Raw genomic sequence first — 18,179 nt, forward strand, 5'->3', positions numbered from 1 at the left:
ACTAATAAACCCTCAAAATAAATAATAATAATAATAGTAATCTGTCTGTTTAGTTATTGGTAATATTATTTAATTGTTTTATGTCTCTTCACTGACAACAAAGATAGCCAATTCCGTTTTTATTCTCAATTTTGGAAATTTATTATTCTACAAAAACCCCCAGGGCTAAGAAACGCAATATTCTTCAATGGAATCTTGTTACCATCCTAATTTATTAATAAAATAAATTAAAATTGTGACAAAAAATTCAACACAAAATTAACAGTGGTGGGAGTTTTAAGGCACAGTGAGAGGGTAATTTGGTAAAATTAATCAATGTATTTTTTTAATATTTTTTTAATTTTTAATTTTTAATTTTTAAATGACTCTCTGGGTTGGTTTCTCCTTCTCTTGGTCTTGGCTTCCTTCAGAAGAGAAGGAACAAAAAAAAAAAGAGAGTTTTAAATCCCACCATTGCTCTTCATTCTTGTTCTCATGTAGTAGTGAATCATGAAAGAGTGGAGATAGAGATATAGAGAGAAGCCATGTTCTACTCCAAGTCTATGCTTTCCAAGAAGGGCCCTCTGGGCAACATTTGGGTGGCTGCTTACTTTTTCAGGAAGCTTAAGAAGGAGCAGATTGCAAGCACTGACATCTCCTCCTCCATTGGTAATCCCTTGCTCATTTAGATGCTCTACCTGTTGTTAGTTGTTGTTGTTGTTGTTGTTGTTGTTTTAGTTCAGTCTTTTGAGAAATTTTGTCTTGACATGTGAAATATTAAGTTTTCTTTGAGGTTTTAAGGAATATTGATTGCTTTCACAGAATTGACATGTGAAATATTAAGTTTTCTTTGAGGTTTTAAGGAATATTGATTGCTTTCACAGAATTGACATGTGAAATATTATGTTTTCTTTGAGGTTTTAAGGAATATTGATTGCTTTTCACAGAATCACAGTTGTACCGGTATATCTTCCTCCATAGTTGCTGTTTTTGTTGTTGTTTCTTATTGGTTTGTGTATCCCCTTTGTTTTGTTATGGAGGGTGTTGTGTTGTTGATGTTTGCATTGGGAGATGAGGATAGTTTGTTCTGCAATAGCCAATTTTTTCATTGTTTTGTTCTGTTGTGGAGAGTTTTGGTTGTATCCGATGACTTCATTTTTTATGATGTTTAATTTTGTAGGTTTTTAGTTATTTGTGCCCTTGGATTTGAAGGATATGAATTTTGTTAGAGGTTTTGTAGTTGGTCTCCAATGAAGTAACTGGTATTATGATGCTTGAGGTTTGTTGTTATAACTAATTTCATAGGTTTTGGGGACTTACGTCCATGGCAACTGGAACAGTATATTTTGCTGGAGGCTCATCTTATCATGGCTGATTACTTTTCGACAATGAATTCTATGTTTATTACTGCTGTTGTTAATTGATAGGTTCTAGGAATCTACATCTTTTAAATTTGAATATATATATATATATATATTGTTTGAGGTTTTCAGTCTAGCAACCTGTATTGGTTCTATGTCATACCAATGTTGCCTTTTTAGCTTGTGGTCTGATTTTCTTTCCCCTGGTTAATGTTGTATTCTGCTTTTATGTTTGCTTAATGTTTCTTGCAGACAAAATGTTGCATGATGTTCAACTATCATATAGAACTTTGGCTCACCTGCTTTTGGGCATTGTAAAGATATTCTCAAAGAAAGTAGACTTTCTCTACCGTGATAGCAATGAGGCTTTGATGAAAATCTGTAAGTCTTCAATTGATAGCCAGTTAAATCTATCCAAAGAAGTTGCCAATACTACCCAACATAAGGTATCTAAGCAAGGCGTCCGTGCAATGAAACACAAGGCCGGTGGAACTTTAGACACTATTACACCATTGGCAGGAGTGATTGGCGGGCCATATCATGATACTTCTATCACTATTCCTCAGAGATTTGAACTTGATTCTTTTGACATCGGGATCCAGGAAGATAGGTAATTAGCTTCCCAAATTGCTTGCTGTTTGCGTGTCTCTGGGGATTCTATATTTGTTAATTTTATTGTATTTGCTCTCAGAGACAACTGTAACTTTCGTGAAGAGTGCAACATTGAAGGTATTGGCTATGTACTCGTCTTTATCAGTATATTTGCTGATCTATAAATAGTTTTTGTTAACTCAACTACATAAGCCACATGATCTCATACCTGCATTTTTTTTTCCATCACAGATGCATGGTCTGCAGATAGGAGTCCACGTACCTCTCTTGACAAGGTTTCCTGCTTCTCTATGATTGAAATTTCATGTCTCTATTCGGCAATTATTTAATACAATACGATATTAATTCATTTCATGCATTGATGCAGTGTTATCACAGGGAGACTACTTCTAATGCTGAGTTCAGTTCTGCATGTTTTACTCCATTGGCTGAGTATGTTTTGTAAAGTCAGCTGTTCTTTGATTTTACTAAAAGCATATGCTATCCTTAACCTTGTAGATGATTTATGTCTACTTTTACAGTGTGCTTCCATCCTATATGATGGATATTGATGAAGAAATTAACAAAATTTACAAGTCAGATGGTGGAGAAGCAGTTGGGCAGGAATTCAGAGAAGATTCTGACCATATAGAATATTGCAATAACCTTGAAACTATGGTGGCCCGGAATATACTAGGCTCCACCTTCTTTGATATGGAGAATGGAAATCATGAACATTCAGAGAGCTTAGAAGAGATTGTCTCACAAACTATTCAGAAGAACTCACATGTTAATCAACCAGAAATTCATGTGGAACTGGTAAACTTTGCCTGAAACTATAACATCAGAGTCTCACAAAGACATTGGCCTTGAAGGGCTAACAGAAGATAGAACTCCTACGAAAACCCCATGATAACATCATTTGTGATAAAGATCAAGGTTGGTGCTCTTAAAAGTTCATTTAAACTCATTTGATGATTTTTCATCACCTGGAGTTTGACACTTTTAATTTTGTGGATTCATAATTCAGGTCCAAAGCTTATGGTTACAACTCCTGCTCAAAGGGAAAGGTTTCAATTACTCAGGAAGAGGAAGTATTCCTTCGATGAGACCTCTGTGCTGACTAATAAGTAAGTGATGTTACTATTCCTGAGCATGTTTTGTTATTAATATATGTAAGTGAATTTTTTTTATTTATGCACCTTGTTATAGATGTCAATAGCAGTTTCATCTTGATTGACATTTGAAATCACAAGCCACAATTATTGGTAAAAATTGTTTCTCATGCACTTCATAGGTCTTGTTATTCGTTTTTGGAAAGCTAGAGTCATTGTTATTTTGAAAGTCTAAAATAAAGGCTTTCTTGACATGGTCATCGGACCTATTTTTCGATTCATATTGAAATGCTAAGTTTAGATTGCTCTGACATCAGTTTTATGATAAGTTGTACGAGGTGCTTCGTGTTAATTTTTTGGATGATAGGGGATTCATGGCCATTTTATTTATGCGAATGATTTTGTTAAGAGTCAAAGAAAAGGCTTATGGGCAAAACTTGGGTGACAGTGAACAGGAAGTGAAGTACAACACTAAGTTTTTCTGACAGATTTTTTGCTTGACACTTATCACAGTTGATCTTTCGCTTTTTTGGTAGCAATATGGATACGACTATACTCTGAAAATGTAAGAATCACAGTCAAGATAGGAAGCCTCAGTTGTATTTTAAATTATAGGAATTAGAATTAATTTAGGTAACCATGAAAAATGGGCAAGATTGCATGCAAGGAAAGTCTTGCAAAATGTGGCATGCTATATGTTTTTAATTCAAGGCTTGATTTGGAATTCATTTTGGTCTTAATTGTAAATGTCTAGTTCTCTTAAGCGTGGAATAATGAATTCAAGCAATTTAGTATGCAAACGGAGAAAATTACCCATTACCTGTCTAGATATTTGGAAGGCATGCAGATTTGCTAATGTGCAGGAGGTTTTTATGGAACCATTGATAACCTGTAAGTTCACATAGTTGGATTTTTATACTGTATATTAACATCTGTGTGTTCTCATTAGCCAATCTTCATATAGGCATGCCTTTGGAACTCAAAGCTCTTTACAAGGGTAAATTACCCAATGCATCTCCATTGAAGAAACTTTCAGAATTTCTGGTTGAACCCGTTGAACCACCCATTGAACCATTGGAAAATGCTGCTGAACCGATTGATTTACAAGATGTTACTGAGCCAATTGGTTTGCAAAGTAGCGTTGAACAGGTCGATCACCAATGTGTCATTGAGCATGTCAATTTGCAAGAGGGAAGTTCTGATAATCCCTTGGAGAAAATTTCTATTCAGGAAAATAGTTATGTCCTAATTCCAGAAACTCCTGACACTCCGGCAGCTATCAAATTACTTGAAATGAAAGCAAAATCTATGGAGTCATCATCTTCAGATTCTGTGTTGAATATGATGGATGGAGTAATTATCAGCTTATCTTTCTCTTATCTCAAACATTTTATTTTACAAATTCTACTCTAGCAGTATCATTGAAACTTGTGGTTTGCTATCTGTCAACAGGATCTCGACTCTCGTGGAGGGTATAGCAATGAACAAGGTGCTAAGTAAATAGTAAATAACAGGATACTATTTTGCTTCTAGTTTATTAAATACTAATGGGTTATCATTGAACACCAATATCTCAAATAGTCTTGTGTGTTTGCAGAGGATGATGGATGTTCGGAAACAACCAGGTGAGTTGGAACCACAAGGGTTGTTTGATCGGAGATAAATGGAGGAAAATTTTTATTCGAGTTGATCAAACCTTGACTTAATTAGTAGTCATCAAAATTAAATATTTTAAAGTTGACATTCTAATTTGCTGAATAATCATATTTTTTTATAGTAATATTTTCTTAAAAAATTAATTATTAAATATATTTATTTAAATAATTAAATTTCTTTTTTTAAAAAAGTAATAAGGTATTTGGTTGTGGAGGATTTGGCTTATCCCCTACGACCCTAACCACACACATGCATAGGACTTACCAAGTATTTTGCAATGTTGTAAAACAATAAGTATCTTAACAATTGCCATGGTAAATGCCACTAATAACTACCAATGTTTTCAGGGTAGTGGCAAGGTTTCTGCATCACAAATTCACAAGTCATAGAGAAGGAGAACAAAAGAAAACTCTCAATTTGTCATCTTTCCTTCAAGGTAGCACTAGAACCAAGTCGGCCAAGGTTTTCTATGAAATTCTGGTATGTTCTATCAACCTCCAATTTTTTGCTTCTTGATTACTTAGTAATTAATAGTCTAGCAAAACTCCAATCTTTGTGCATCTGCAGGCATTGAGGAGCTTTGGATGTATTGATGTCACTCAAGACTCTCCGTATAGTGATATCATTTTATCGGCAACTTCACAACTTGAAAATATACTTGAGAAACATTAGCGTAGGAGTAGAAGATGTTTTGAATTTCAAAAAGTGTAGGAAACTAACAACTATGTTATGATACATGTTCATTTATTTAATGTTTGCGCAGTTTGTATATATACCTTTTTTTGTGATCAACATTCTGTTAGTAAACAGTGAGCTTTAATTATTAAATGCGGTTTCCCTCAAGTTGTAAATTATCTTCTTTACTGTTTTTCCTCCAAAGCATTATCTTCTGCTTTGTTAATGTTGCATATCTTTGCTTAATCAATATTTGTTCGATATTTCTGGTTTTGCTCTCAGAGACACCTCTAAATCTCATGAAGAGCGCAATATCGAAGGTATCAGCTATACTCTTGTCTTTATCAGTGTGTATGCTTGTCTATACATGGGCCTTTGTTAACTTTACCATGTAAGCCATACGATTGCATACCCGGACTTTTTTATTTTATTTTGTTATTGTTGTTGTTGTTGTTGTGTGTGTGTGTGTGTGTGTGTGTGTGTCTCAGATGCATGGCCTGTTGATAGTTCCCGCGTTCCTCTCTTAACAAGTGCCCTGATTCTCTGTGATTAACTGTTCTTGGATTATATGCAATTGCTCCCCTATGGAGGTGACAAACACTGAAAATTTCATGCCTTCTTTGTTTTAGTCTTTTAATCAGCAATTACTTAGTATGATACAGTAGTAATTCATTTCCTGCATTAATGCAGTGTTATCAGGGGGGACTGCTTCCAATTCTGAGTTCAGTTCTGCTTCTTTTACTCCATTGTCCAAGTTTGTTCTGAAAAGTTGGCAGTTCTTTGATTTTGTATTAAAACCATATGTGATCCTTTAACCTTTGAATATGATTCATGTCTATTTTTACAGTGTTCTTCCTTATGTGATGGCCATTGATGATATAATTTTAGCAAAATTAACAAGTCAAATGCTCAGAAGCAGTAAGGGGAGGAATTCAGTGGAGACTCTTGCCATACAGAAGAATGCAATAACCACTTTCTTTGGTATAGGGAGAGGAATCAAGAACATTCAGAGTGCTTAGAAGAGATTGTCTCACAAAGTTTTCAGAAGAATTCACATGTTAACAAAATGGAAATTCATGTGGAGCCAGTAAACTTGCCCGAAACTATAACATCAAAGTCTCACGAATACATTGCTATATGTGATCCAGATCCAGGTTTGTGCTCTTAAAAATCTAAACTCTTATGATGTTTTTATGTCACTAGTAGGGGTTTGACTCTTTTGACCATGTGACTTATAATTTAGGGTTTCTTCATCAAAGCTTATGCTTAGAACCCCTGCTAAAATTACTCAGAAAGAGAGTATTTCTTTGATGATACCTGTGTGTTGTAGCAATGATGCTATTCACAAGCATGTTGTCCTATTTATATACGCATGTGAATTTTTATATTGTGTTATATTTATTAGTAGCAGTTTGTTTTTTATTGATATTTGAAATTACAGACCACAATTATTAGTCAAAATTATTTATTGTGCACTTCATAACTTAATAAGTTATTTTTTCGTTTTTGTTAACCTAGAGTCATTGTTAATTCTCATGCGCTTCGTAAGTCTTGTTTGAAGCACATAATTTGCTGCCTTCTATGTTATTAGTGAAAAGCATTTGGGGAACCAACGTGAGAATTGAGGCTCATAAGGCGCTCATTGCACATCACAGATGGCACTGACAGCGAAGAACCACTTTTGTCTGTATGCTCCATTTGGAAGGATGACAGCGGTATCTACTGCTGGTTTTTTGTTGACATAAATGCCCCTGGTTGAAAGCCCATTTTCTTACAAATCACCATTAATGTTATTTAAATCTTTCAGTCTTAGTTGAATTTCATTTCCATTCTTGTTTATTCACTGAATTTGATTAAAAATGACCTTGAATCCAAATTTAAAACACAAGTAGGAGGATTTGAGGACCCATACAGAGGGTAAGTTTGTAAAATAATTAAATTTTTTTTATTATTTCCATTTATATTAATTTTTAAATGACTCGCTTGTCTGGTTTCTCTTCCCTTGCCTTCCTTTAGAAGAAAAGGTGTGTTTATCCCACCATATCTCTTTACTTGTTTTTCGTGAAGCAGTGAAACAGTGGAGATAGGGAGCAGCCATGTCTGAATCTAATGCTCTGTTTACCCGGAAGGGGCCTCTGGGCAACATTTGGATGGCTGCTTACTTTTTCAGGCAGCTTAAGAAGAAGCAGATTGCAAGCACTGATATCTCCTCATCAATTGGTACGTGTTTTCTCATGAGGATGCTCTAGATGTTGTTGTTGTTGAGTGTGTAAACTTTAGTAATTTATGTATTCACATTTGAAAATTTGAATTTTGTTTGAGGTCTAAGGAGTTGATTGCTTGCACAGATATATCTTCCTCTATTGTTGCTGTTGTGGAATTAGGAATTAAGTCCTTGACTTGCAAAATTGAATTTTATTTGGGGTTTTAGGACTATGTTATTTTCACTGATATATCTTCCTCTATTGGTACTTAGGTTCTCAGCTTTTGCTTGTTCATATGCTCTTTCTGCATTGTTCTTGTTGGATCTGTTTCCCCTTTCCTTTTTTGGGGAGGATGTAGGTCTGTTGTTGGTTGCCTTCATATATGAGAATTTATTTTGGAACGGCAATTTCTTTTACTGTTTCATTCCGTTGGGTGTCACTGTCATAATTTGTTTTAGGTTTGATTTCATATATTTTAGTTATCTATGCCCTTTCACATCTGGAAGAAATGGGTTTTGTTTGAGTTTTACAGTAAGACTCCAGTTAAGTAGCTGATATTATGATGCTTGAGTTCTGTTGTTTTTGCTAATTTCATGGGTTTCAGGAACTTGTGCCTTTGGCATTTGGAGAAATAAACTTTGTTTGAGGTTTGTCAGAAGCTCATCTTATCTGATTACCTTTGATAATGACTTCTCTGTTTATTGTTCTTGCTAATTCATGGATTTTAGGAATCTATTTCTTCGAGATTTGGAAAAAAAAAAAATATTTTGGCCAGGGTTTCCAGTGTAACAACCAGTATTGGTTCTATTTCCTGATTTTTTTCCTTTTTATAGTTAATGTTGTATTCTGATTTGATTTCTGGTTAATGTTTCTTGCAGATAAAATTTTGCCTGATGCTGAAATTCCATATAGAATTTTGACTCTACTTCTTCTCGGAGCTGCAAAGATATATGCAAAGAAAGTAGAGCTTTTATATAAGGACTGCAATGAGGCCTTGACAAAAATCAATAAGGCTTCAATTAATGAACTGTTATTGTTGCCGGATGAAGTGACTGGTACAAGCCAGCGTAAGGTATCTGAGAAAGGCAAGGCCAGTGTATCTTTAGAAACTACTCCACCATTGGCAGGAGCGATTTGCGAGCCATATCATGGTGCTTCTATTATAATTCCCGAAAGATTCGAACTTGATTCTTTTGACCTTGGGATCCCAGAAGATGGGTAATTAGATTCCATAATTGCTTGTCGTTTGCTTGTTTTTGTATATTCTATAGCAGTTAATTTTTTGAATTTTACGCTCAGGGACACATCTCATTCAGATTACAACATTGAAGGTATCGCTTGTCGTTATTCAGTATATCTGATTGTTTGTAAATAGCCTTTTGTCAACTTGACCACATAAGCCATATGATCGCATCTTTGGATTTTTTTTTTTTGTCGCAGATGCATGGACTGCTGATAGGAGCCCATGTACCTCTCTTCATGAGGTGTCCCTGCTTTCTTGTGATTATTTGCTGGACTATATGCAATTGCTCAGTTGTCTAGTTGATAAGCTCCCAAATTTCATTAAGTCTATTTTTTTAATCTTCTAAATTAGCAATTATTTAATGCGACACATGATATCAATTTGTTTTATGCATTAATGCAGTGCTATCACACTGAGGCTACTCATGCTGGGCTCATTTCTGGTTTAACTCTATCGGATGAGTATGTTTTGCGAAGTCGACATTTCTTTGATTATACTAAAAGCATATGCTATCCTTTAACCATGAAGATGATTTGTTTCTTGTGTACAGTGTTCTTCCGCCTTGTGTGATGGATATCAATGAAGAAATTAGCAAAATTTATAAGCCAGATGACTCAGTTGCAGGAGGGGAGGAATTTGGAGGAGATTCTGACCATGCAGAAGATTGCAATGACCATGAAGATATGTTGGCTGGGGATATATTAGACTCCTCCCTTTTTAATATGGAGACAGGAAATCAAGAACATTCAGACAACTTAGATGAGATTATTTCAAAAATTATTCAGAACAATTTACATGATGATCAACCAGAAATTCATGGGAAGTCAGTGTGCTTGTTTGAAACCGAAACATCAGTATCTGAGAGAGACATTGCCCCTGAAGGACCAACAGAAGATACTCCGGTTGAAACTCAAGCTAATATCATACGTGGCAAAGATCCAGGTTGGTGATCTGAAAAGTCTAATTGAAATCTTGTGATGTTTTTACATCACTTGTAGGAGTTTGTCACTTTTGATTATTTGAATTAATAATTCAGGGTTCTTTTCATCAATGTTTACAGTTATTACTCTAGCCAATAAGGAGAGGTTTCAATTGCTTAGGAAGAAAAATTATTTCTTTGATAAGATCTCGGTGCTCTCTGACAAGTAAGTGATGATGCTATTCATGGGCATGTTTTGATATGTTTGTTGTTTATACATCGTGTTATACTTATTAATAAATAGGATTCTCTTCTTGATTGTAATTTGAAATTACAAACCATAATTATTAGTGAGAATTATTTCTGACATGGTAGAGTAACTAATAGTCTCATGTTGGTTAACTTAGAAAATATGGATTTAATTATGTAAGTTTGGGTCTTTATACTATTAACTTAAGATTTTGTAGTATGGCATCAGAGCTTGTTCTGTTTGGCTTGTTTGTACCTAACATCACACAATTCAGAACTCTTTATATTTCATTTCTGAAAGTTTGAGTCATTGTTATTTCTCACCGCATTTCGTAAGTTGTTCAAAGAATATAATTTGGTAGATTCCTTAGTGAAAAATCCTTGTATAAAAAGACCAAAACAACAGCTCTCTTGACATACTCAATGTGCTAAGTTTAGATTGCTTTGGTATCAGTGCTATCATTAAGTTATATGAGGTGCTTTGTGTTTTGTTTTTGGATGATGAGGAGATACATGCCCGTTATATTCACATGAAATGATTTCATTAATGAGTCTAAGAAAGTTCTTGCATACAAACCTTCAGTGACAGTGAGCAGGAGATGAGATACTGCTACTTATTTTTGCAAAGATTCTTACTTAATCACAACCTTCCATTGTGTTTTCTTGATAGCAATAGGAATCAGAGTTGATGTTGGTCTACATTTTTGTAAAGGAAATTGTGATTAAGTAAGAGATTGCGTATTAGAGTAGGCCTACATTTTTGTGTTGTATTATGCATCTGTATACAAGGTTTGATTTGGAACTCATTTTGTTATTACTTGTACATGTCAAAGTTCTCAGTTTGGGATGAGCAATTTAAGACGCAATCGGAAAATAATATCTTATGCACGTCTAGATGTTTGGAAGGCATGCAGATCTGCTAATGTGAAGCAAGGTTTTCTGCAACCATTGTTAACTGGTAAGTTCAAAGGGTTGGGCTTTCATGCAGTATGTCCATATTTATGTTGCTCATTGGCCAATCTCCTTACAGGCATGTCTCCAGAACTCAAAGCTCTTTATAAGGACAAATTAACCAATCCATTTTCATTGAAGAGATCTTCAGAATTTGTGAATGAACAAGCTAAACAATCGCAGCATGGCACTGAAACAATTGATTTACAAGATGTTGATGGATTGATTGATTTGAAAGATATTACTGAACCTGTTGATACGTTGAATCTTGCTGGACATGTTGATCAGTTTAATGTTGCTGAACCTGTTGATACAATGAATCTTGCTGGACCTGTCGATGAGATTAATGTTGCTGAACCTGTTGATCTGCAAAATGTTTCTGAACCTGTCAATCTGCAAAATGTTGTTGAACCTGTCAATATGCAAATCGACACCCATGATAATCCCTTGGAGAACATTCTGACCCAAGAACAAAGTCACATGGATATCCTGACGGCAGAAACTCCTTCCACTTCAACAGATATGGAATTATATGACATGGAAGCGACAAGCACTGAGTCATCATCTTCAGATTTTGAGCTGGATGCAATGGATGGGGTAATTATGGGCTTATCTTTCTTTCATCTCGAACATCTTATTGTTCTTTATACTCTTAACAGTATCACTGTAACTCATGGTTTGCTATTTGTGGACAGGATCAGGACTCTGATGGAGGGTATAGCAATCAACAAGAAGGTGCCATCTAAACAGTAGCTATAAACATACTACTTTGCTTCTAATTTAGTAAATATTAATTGATTAACTTTGAATGCCAATATCTCAAGTAGTCTTGTGTGTTTGCAGAGGATAATGATGATGGCTTGTCAGACAAAACAAAGTGAGTTAAAACTTACCAACTGTTCAATACAGTCTCTTTTATGCTCATATGTTCTAATTTTCCATTTGTTTAATTGTTGCATGATATACTTAACATCAACTCACTATGGTATCGATACATATACAAAACTGTCATATTGAAAGCATGGGACTCACTGGACATCACATGACATTTTAAAACAAACTGTATCTTAGAATTCTCGCTCACCAGCCACTTGACTGAAACTTCACTTTTAACTATCACTGTGTTTATTTTTTTTTAGAGAAGTGGCACATTTACTTCATAAAAAATTGGCAAGCAATGGAGAAGGGCAAGAGAAGAAAACTCTCAATTTGTCATCTGTTCTTCGAGATGGCACTAGAGCCATGTCTGCCAAGTTTTTCTATGAAACTCTAGTATGTTTTCTCAGCCACAAATTTTTCACTATCAGATTGTAATTACTAATTAATTAGTCAGTAATCTTTTGGAAATTCTATCTTTTTCAATTTACAGGCATTGAAGAGCTTGGGATGCATCGATACCACACAAGAGTCTCCTTACGGTGATATCGTTGTATCAGCAACTCCACAACTTGAAAAAATAATGGACAGATGTTAATGTAGGCGAAGATGTTTTGAATGCTAGGAATTTCAGTAGGAGATAAACAACATTGTTGCTAAAAGATGCTTACCTTGAAGTTAATGTTTGTCTAGTTTTTAGACTTTCAGTTGTAATCGACATTATGTCAATTAAACAGTGAACTTTAACCTTTTAATTCTCTTTCCTGTTTTTCCAAACCCTTTTTTTTTTTAATGTTGGTGGTGAATCTTTGTGGGACATTTGTTAACTTTTTATTGATCAGTGAAAATATTATTTTCATTTTAATTTTTTTATGCATGTTACTAAATTTGTAAAAGATCAATAAAATATATGTACTTTAAACACTACCATACACACAGTTTAAAAATTTTGGAAGAGATTGATTGTAAACATTACTCAATGTTCGGAAATGGTATATTTATGTGTTTTGGTATCGTTGAGTACTATAAATTTTCGCATTAAGTTATGTGCATTCATCAAAATATCTTTAAATTCTGATAGGAATGCCTAATATCATCTACTTCACACATTTCTCTTTCTATGCATCTATAATTCAGGATAAAGCATAATAATAGATGAAAATTTTAAATTAACATCTCATTTTGACCCAAATGAAATTAACTCAAAATATTCCAGAGTTTTCTTTGCAATATGATAATCTTATAAATATGTAACTTTTATGAAAATATTTTCTTTTTATTAAAAATATGTTTTTAATAATTTAAAAATATAAAAGCTTATGCTCATTTTTTTTACTAGTTGGTAAAAATATACATTTTATTTTGCTAATATTCTTATACCTAAGCTATTACATTTGTGGAAGATGATCACAAACATTCATTTAAAACATTATTGGACACAAGTGTAAAAATCTAAAAAAAGATTATAACCAATTTTCAAATAAAAAGATTTAAATAACATTTAAAAATTGTGTATGTGTTTATTATATTGTTGAATACTATAAATTTTTGCATCAAGTTATATAAATTTATTAAAATATCTATTGAAATGTTCATAATAATGCCTATAATCATCTACCATCCAGGCTTGTCTTATAATATGCAAGATAAAATAAGGTTTTATGAATAATTTTTTAATGTGTTAATGAATTAACATCTCCATGAGAATTTCCATTTTTACTATATATTCTTTCCTAAATATTTTTTTATAAAAAATTTATTTTTAAAAATTAAAAAAATATATATATAAAAACCTATTCTCATTGTTTTTATTTTTTTTACTTGTTGGGGAAAAATACATTTTTATTCTACTGATATTTGTAAAGTGTAAGCAACTAAATTTGTAAAATAAAATCAAATACATCCACTTAAAACATTACAGACACAATGACTTTCAAAATCTAAAAAGCAAAAAAATATTATACAAAATATTTAATTAAAAATATGTAAATAATATTGAAAATTGTGAATTTGTGTTTCTTGTATAGTTGAATGATATAAATTTTTAAATGCAAAAGAAAGAAAGGCATAAATGATGCTTGCTTAGGATCATTTATCAAATAACACCCTCTAGAAATCATGTCAGATATTTCACCCAATCTTATTATAAATTTATAATATCTTGCTAAGTTACAAAAAGTCCCTTCAAATGATGAATTATTTAAGACAAAGACAAATCCATTCCAGTGATGTGATAAGCAAATTCAAAAGAACTTAATAATCTACGCTGATTTTTCGCATCAAGTTGTGTGAATTCATTGAAATACGCCTTAAAATGCTCGTATGAATGCCTAATATCATCTACTGCACACACTTCTCTTATGCTATGCATCGATAATTGCGGGGCGCCTACATCCACAGTCCTGACACCGACACCGCTCGCAAGTATAGGGCCAATAGTTGAGCCGCAAGCCATATCATTGCGGACAACAAAATCCTGCAAAAACAAAAACATTAACAGCCAGGGCATTTAGTGCAATAAACAAAATTGATCGATCAGTTAGTTTATCAGAAACAATGTTGGATTAACAAGAAAATTGCATAAAAATTCAGCAGCAAACATCAGTAATAGCTAATTCGAGCTGACCTGAATGGGTAAATTATGCTTGTCTGCAATCTCACGGAAAATAAATGAGGTTATAGCATTTGTGGCATAACGTTGATTGGCGTTGTGCTTAATAACAAGACCACCATGCATCTTAGGTTGGTGATTTTCCTCATGCTTGTCCTGGAAAGATATGCATGTTATATAATCAAAGATGCACTTGGTATTCAACTCGAATTAACAAATGAATGGCAAAACATCGGGTGGTGGAATATCAATCTGAGAATGAATTATTGGATTTTATGGCCAGCCAAATGCAATGCAAAGCAAGAATGTTGGTGGCACATAATACATATTGTCATTCAAATGATGAAAGAAGAAGATTTGAATGTACCATATAATTTGGATGCAAAGCATGTGCCATGTCAGCAGATACGACGAAGCTCCTCTGTATTGCTTTGGCAAGTAACTGAAATATATGGATCAGCTGTGAGCAATTTACCAATAAAGCCGAACCAAATGTTAAGATAATCTTGAATATTATATTAATATAAAAGAAAATTAAATAACTAGAGTATCAAAAAAGTTATTATTACTACATTGCCTAAGGTTAAATAAGGAACAGATGTATACCATTGAATCAGAACTGAAACACTGTGTGATTCTTGATAGAGCATCAAACATAGCAGGAGAAGCAGCGCCCTGAGCTGAATTAGATCCAACCTCCTCGTGATCGAATAAAGCTACCATCCTCACACCAGATTCTTGATCAAGTGAACCATGAGCAGATGTTGCATCTATCAATGCCTGAAAATGAGTGAGAATAATACAAAGGTTGTTCATTAGATGAAGTTTTGAAGCTTGCAGAAGTCTGAAAATAATAGATAAATTTAATGAAATTAAAACATTCCGATGGAGATGAGAAGGTTCAACAATCTTTAAATAGCAAAAGAATTCATACTGCAAGAAAATGATGACCTTTAGAGAGCAAAACGACATGCAAAGATTGTCAAGTCTGCCAGAGAAGATAAACTCCTTCAAAGCACCACCAATAATACTTGGCTGTGTGTCACATAGTTGCAGCTCAAAATCACATATTTCATCTGGTTCACACCCAGCCTGATCGGCAATAAGCTATAACAAATTTTCACAGGAAACAGAACATGTTACAACATTCATAGGTTGTTGACAATTTGAAGTTAAAAATATAGTACTATTAGAAAAAAAAAAATTTAGGGTATTCCAAACAAAGCATACTCATCATGGAACTTCTATACCTTTAGCAAAAGAAGGTGATGCTTATTGCTGCTGAGATTTGTTTTCTCGGTAGAATCACTCTGGTCAACAATAATATTTTCTCCAACTAGTTTCTGAAGCTCATTCTGCAAACATGTTCACAGAAATAAATTAGGACTTAAACCTTTAGATGTGATGTTTGGCCACTAGCACCACATAGACAAATAATTATTACCAAAAAAATAAAAGTGACAAACATCTGCTTTAATTTTTTCATAATTAATTCACTCTTATTTATGTCCCTCAAACATCCAATAGCAATCTCATATTTTAGAATCTTGAGAAATCAAAATTTTCCAAACTTCATTAAACTAATGCAGATAATTGAAAGTTTCAGCTTAGGAATCTGGTAGGACAGTACACATTAAGCAAATGCACTGCATCATAACATGCTGGGCAATCTCATTAAATACCTTCTCTTTAGTTTTACAGTACAGTTAACCACGTAAAATATAGCTTTATAATGATGAGTTGTTTGATATGGATTCAGTCGCTACCATTGGAAAATGGAAATGTTGCACTTGGTAAATTACATAAACTGAAACTAAAATCCCATATCTATAAATCGTATGTAACTTCGCATGGCCTACAAGAAAAATATTAGGTCCACATCACCTTGATTGAAGTTGCCAGCACAGGGACAAGATTACTCTGTGTATTAAACTTGAAGCCTTCCATAACACTCCTGCCAGCAAACAAAAAGGAAAAAAGATAGGTTACAGCGGTTACAGCTATGTGAAATTTGAGAACTAATGACAAAACCAACACCCTACACAATGCATATCCTTTGATATGTAGAAAAACAGCGTCAAACTAAATATTATCATGCACATACTACATTATTAATGGTCTGAAATAAACATGAAAGCCACCAAATCTCAACCTACATATTAGCAAGAATTAAAAACACCATAAGTCTGAAATGCAAGCATTTGCATTGCATACACTTCCAAAGCCACTAAATCAATCAGTAATTTTAATCAAATACTGCTAAGAAGGATAATTTCACTCATTCACAAAACCAAAAACAACTATTATAAGTGTAAAATCAGGATTTTTACATACTAACAACTCAACCTACTGCACATGCCCTCTCATCCAACAAATAACAAACTAAAACTAAAGAGAAAGCAAAGCAAGGGGAAGCTGTCTAACCTATCCATGTGGATAGCCAAAGTAGGTATCCGCATAATGGGCTCTTGGATTCGAACAAGCTTGTGAGTATACACATCTGAGCCATCCTTCTTCAGCTTAATCAAAATCCTTCCAGCCACAGTCAAATCGCGATCAAACCAGGTGTGCCACAATCCACCACCATATGTCTGCACGCCCACCTCCAGAAACTCCCCTTTCACCACCTGAGCATCACCACAGTCTCATCCCTATAAATCATCAAAGATTCAAACTTCACAATAACTTAAGCGCCAAATTAATCTATTTACCTTGGAGATAGGCTTGATCTTGAGGCAGGGGCTGTCAGTGTGTGCCCCGACGATGTGGAATCCATTCCCAGCAACAAATCTAAGCTCTCAACACTAAAAATGTCACTTTTCCCCAAAAAAAAAATTCTTATAAAAATGAAGAAAAACAAAACAAGGATCAACCTTTGACCAATGGCGAAGGCGATGATAGTGGAATGATTGCGAGTGAAGAAGTACTTGCCGCCAGGCTTCAGAACCCAGTCTTCCCTCTCCGAGATGTGCTCGTACCCCGCTTCCTTGAGGCGTAGCTTCGCCTCCGCTGTGAGAAACGAAGATCAGCGAATAGGCAGAGGAAGAGCAAGGAGTGATGGATCGAAGGCAGGGATTACCAACTGCGTGGAAGGCAGTAGGGGAGGCGTTGAGGAAGTCAACGAAATCGCCGGCAATGGAGTCCACGCCCACCTTCGCCATTGCTGCCCGATTGGGAGTTCGATTGAGGATTATATAATATATATATATATATATATTCAAATAAAGATTGAAAAGGTGGGATCTTATTATTAAGTTAATATTGAAAATTAAGATTGTGGGATGTTATATATATATATATTCTTGAATTTTTTTAAAAAAATTATTAAGTTAATATTTTTTTATTTATTATGTTTTTCATATATAAAGCTTATTTTTTCCCTTGTATATGGCGCCAAAATTTTGTGATGGTTATTAAATTAATATTTTTTATGTCGATTTTAAAAATTAAGATTGTTTTATTTATTATTCTCTCCGTGCTTTTTTTATCTGTTCCAAATTCATGTTTTTTTTTATTTATCATTTTTTAATATCAAGAAATATTTATTATTTTTTTCTTAAAAATTACCCTTAACATTCTATTCAACTTTTTTTTATTGAAATTAGTTATGAGAGAGAAATGTGAAGACATAAATTAGGGAGTAATTTTGAAAAGGTAACTAATTTTTGTATAAAATTTTGTGAAATAATTAAGTTTTTTTTGTACGTGAGATTCGGTTAATCACGACAGATAAAAAGGACGGAGGGAGT

General features: G+C 33.8%; 4 protein-coding genes across 8 annotated transcripts; 3 read left to right on the forward strand and 1 right to left on the reverse strand.

The window, feature by feature from the left end:
- Positions 1-405: 405 nt before the first annotated feature.
- LOC120270167 (sister chromatid cohesion 1 protein 2-like) lies at positions 406-3,061 on the forward strand. Its single transcript, XM_039277193.1, has 7 exons — positions 406-648; positions 1,593-1,950; positions 2,032-2,069; positions 2,184-2,227; positions 2,320-2,384; positions 2,474-2,870; positions 2,962-3,061. The coding sequence occupies exons 1-6, from the start codon at positions 525-527 to the stop codon at positions 2,763-2,765; spliced, it is 921 nt and encodes a 306-aa protein (XP_039133127.1). The 5' UTR covers positions 406-524; the 3' UTR covers positions 2,766-2,870; positions 2,962-3,061.
- On the forward strand, positions 2,980-5,651 carry LOC120270168 (sister chromatid cohesion 1 protein 2-like). Of its 2 annotated transcripts, none has more exons than XM_039277195.1 (6): positions 2,980-3,061; positions 4,011-4,399; positions 4,499-4,535; positions 4,644-4,671; positions 5,050-5,182; positions 5,270-5,651. In XM_039277195.1, exons 2-6 carry the CDS (start codon positions 4,013-4,015, stop codon positions 5,372-5,374), a joined length of 690 nt encoding a protein of 229 aa, XP_039133129.1. In that variant the 5' UTR covers positions 2,980-3,061; positions 4,011-4,012; the 3' UTR covers positions 5,375-5,651. The 2 variants fall into 2 exon arrangements, with proteins under 2 accessions (XP_039133129.1, XP_039133128.1); XM_039277194.1 differs by lacking the exon at positions 2,980-3,061 and adding an exon at positions 3,084-3,937.
- Positions 5,652-5,865: 214 nt separating this feature from the next.
- Positions 5,866-12,628, forward strand: LOC120270166 (sister chromatid cohesion 1 protein 3-like). 4 transcript variants are annotated; one of them, XM_039277189.1, is made up of 15 exons: positions 5,866-5,967; positions 6,068-6,531; positions 6,969-7,597; positions 8,460-8,799; positions 8,881-8,912; positions 9,022-9,065; positions 9,227-9,285; positions 9,375-9,766; positions 9,885-9,969; positions 10,826-10,950; positions 11,023-11,540; positions 11,639-11,678; positions 11,787-11,820; positions 12,083-12,215; positions 12,313-12,628. In XM_039277189.1, exons 3-15 carry the CDS (start codon positions 7,474-7,476, stop codon positions 12,415-12,417), a joined length of 2,031 nt encoding a protein of 676 aa, XP_039133123.1. In that variant the 5' UTR covers positions 5,866-5,967; positions 6,068-6,531; positions 6,969-7,473; the 3' UTR covers positions 12,418-12,628. The 4 variants fall into 4 exon arrangements, with proteins under 4 accessions (XP_039133123.1, XP_039133124.1, XP_039133125.1 ...); XM_039277190.1 differs by having other exon boundaries at positions 7,448-7,597; XM_039277191.1 differs by having other exon boundaries at positions 6,068-6,131; positions 6,225-7,597.
- A 1,307-nt stretch (positions 12,629-13,935) lies between these two features.
- LOC120270951 (probable aspartyl aminopeptidase) lies at positions 13,936-17,642 on the reverse strand. The gene is made up of 11 exons (XM_039278038.1): positions 17,510-17,642; positions 17,304-17,439; positions 17,142-17,220; positions 16,855-17,057; positions 16,315-16,384; positions 15,681-15,785; positions 15,382-15,537; positions 15,037-15,210; positions 14,798-14,872; positions 14,446-14,586; positions 13,936-14,295 (listed from the first exon to the last, which is right to left on the reverse strand). Exons 1-11 carry the CDS (start codon positions 17,589-17,591, stop codon positions 14,020-14,022), a joined length of 1,497 nt encoding a protein of 498 aa, XP_039133972.1. The 5' UTR covers positions 17,592-17,642; the 3' UTR covers positions 13,936-14,019.
- Positions 17,643-18,179: the final 537 nt, after the last annotated feature.

Source organism: Dioscorea cayenensis, chromosome 10, assembly GCF_009730915.1.
Source record: "Dioscorea cayenensis subsp. rotundata cultivar TDr96_F1 chromosome 10, TDr96_F1_v2_PseudoChromosome.rev07_lg8_w22 25.fasta, whole genome shotgun sequence".
Taxonomy (NCBI): Eukaryota; Viridiplantae; Streptophyta; class Magnoliopsida; order Dioscoreales; family Dioscoreaceae; genus Dioscorea; species Dioscorea cayenensis.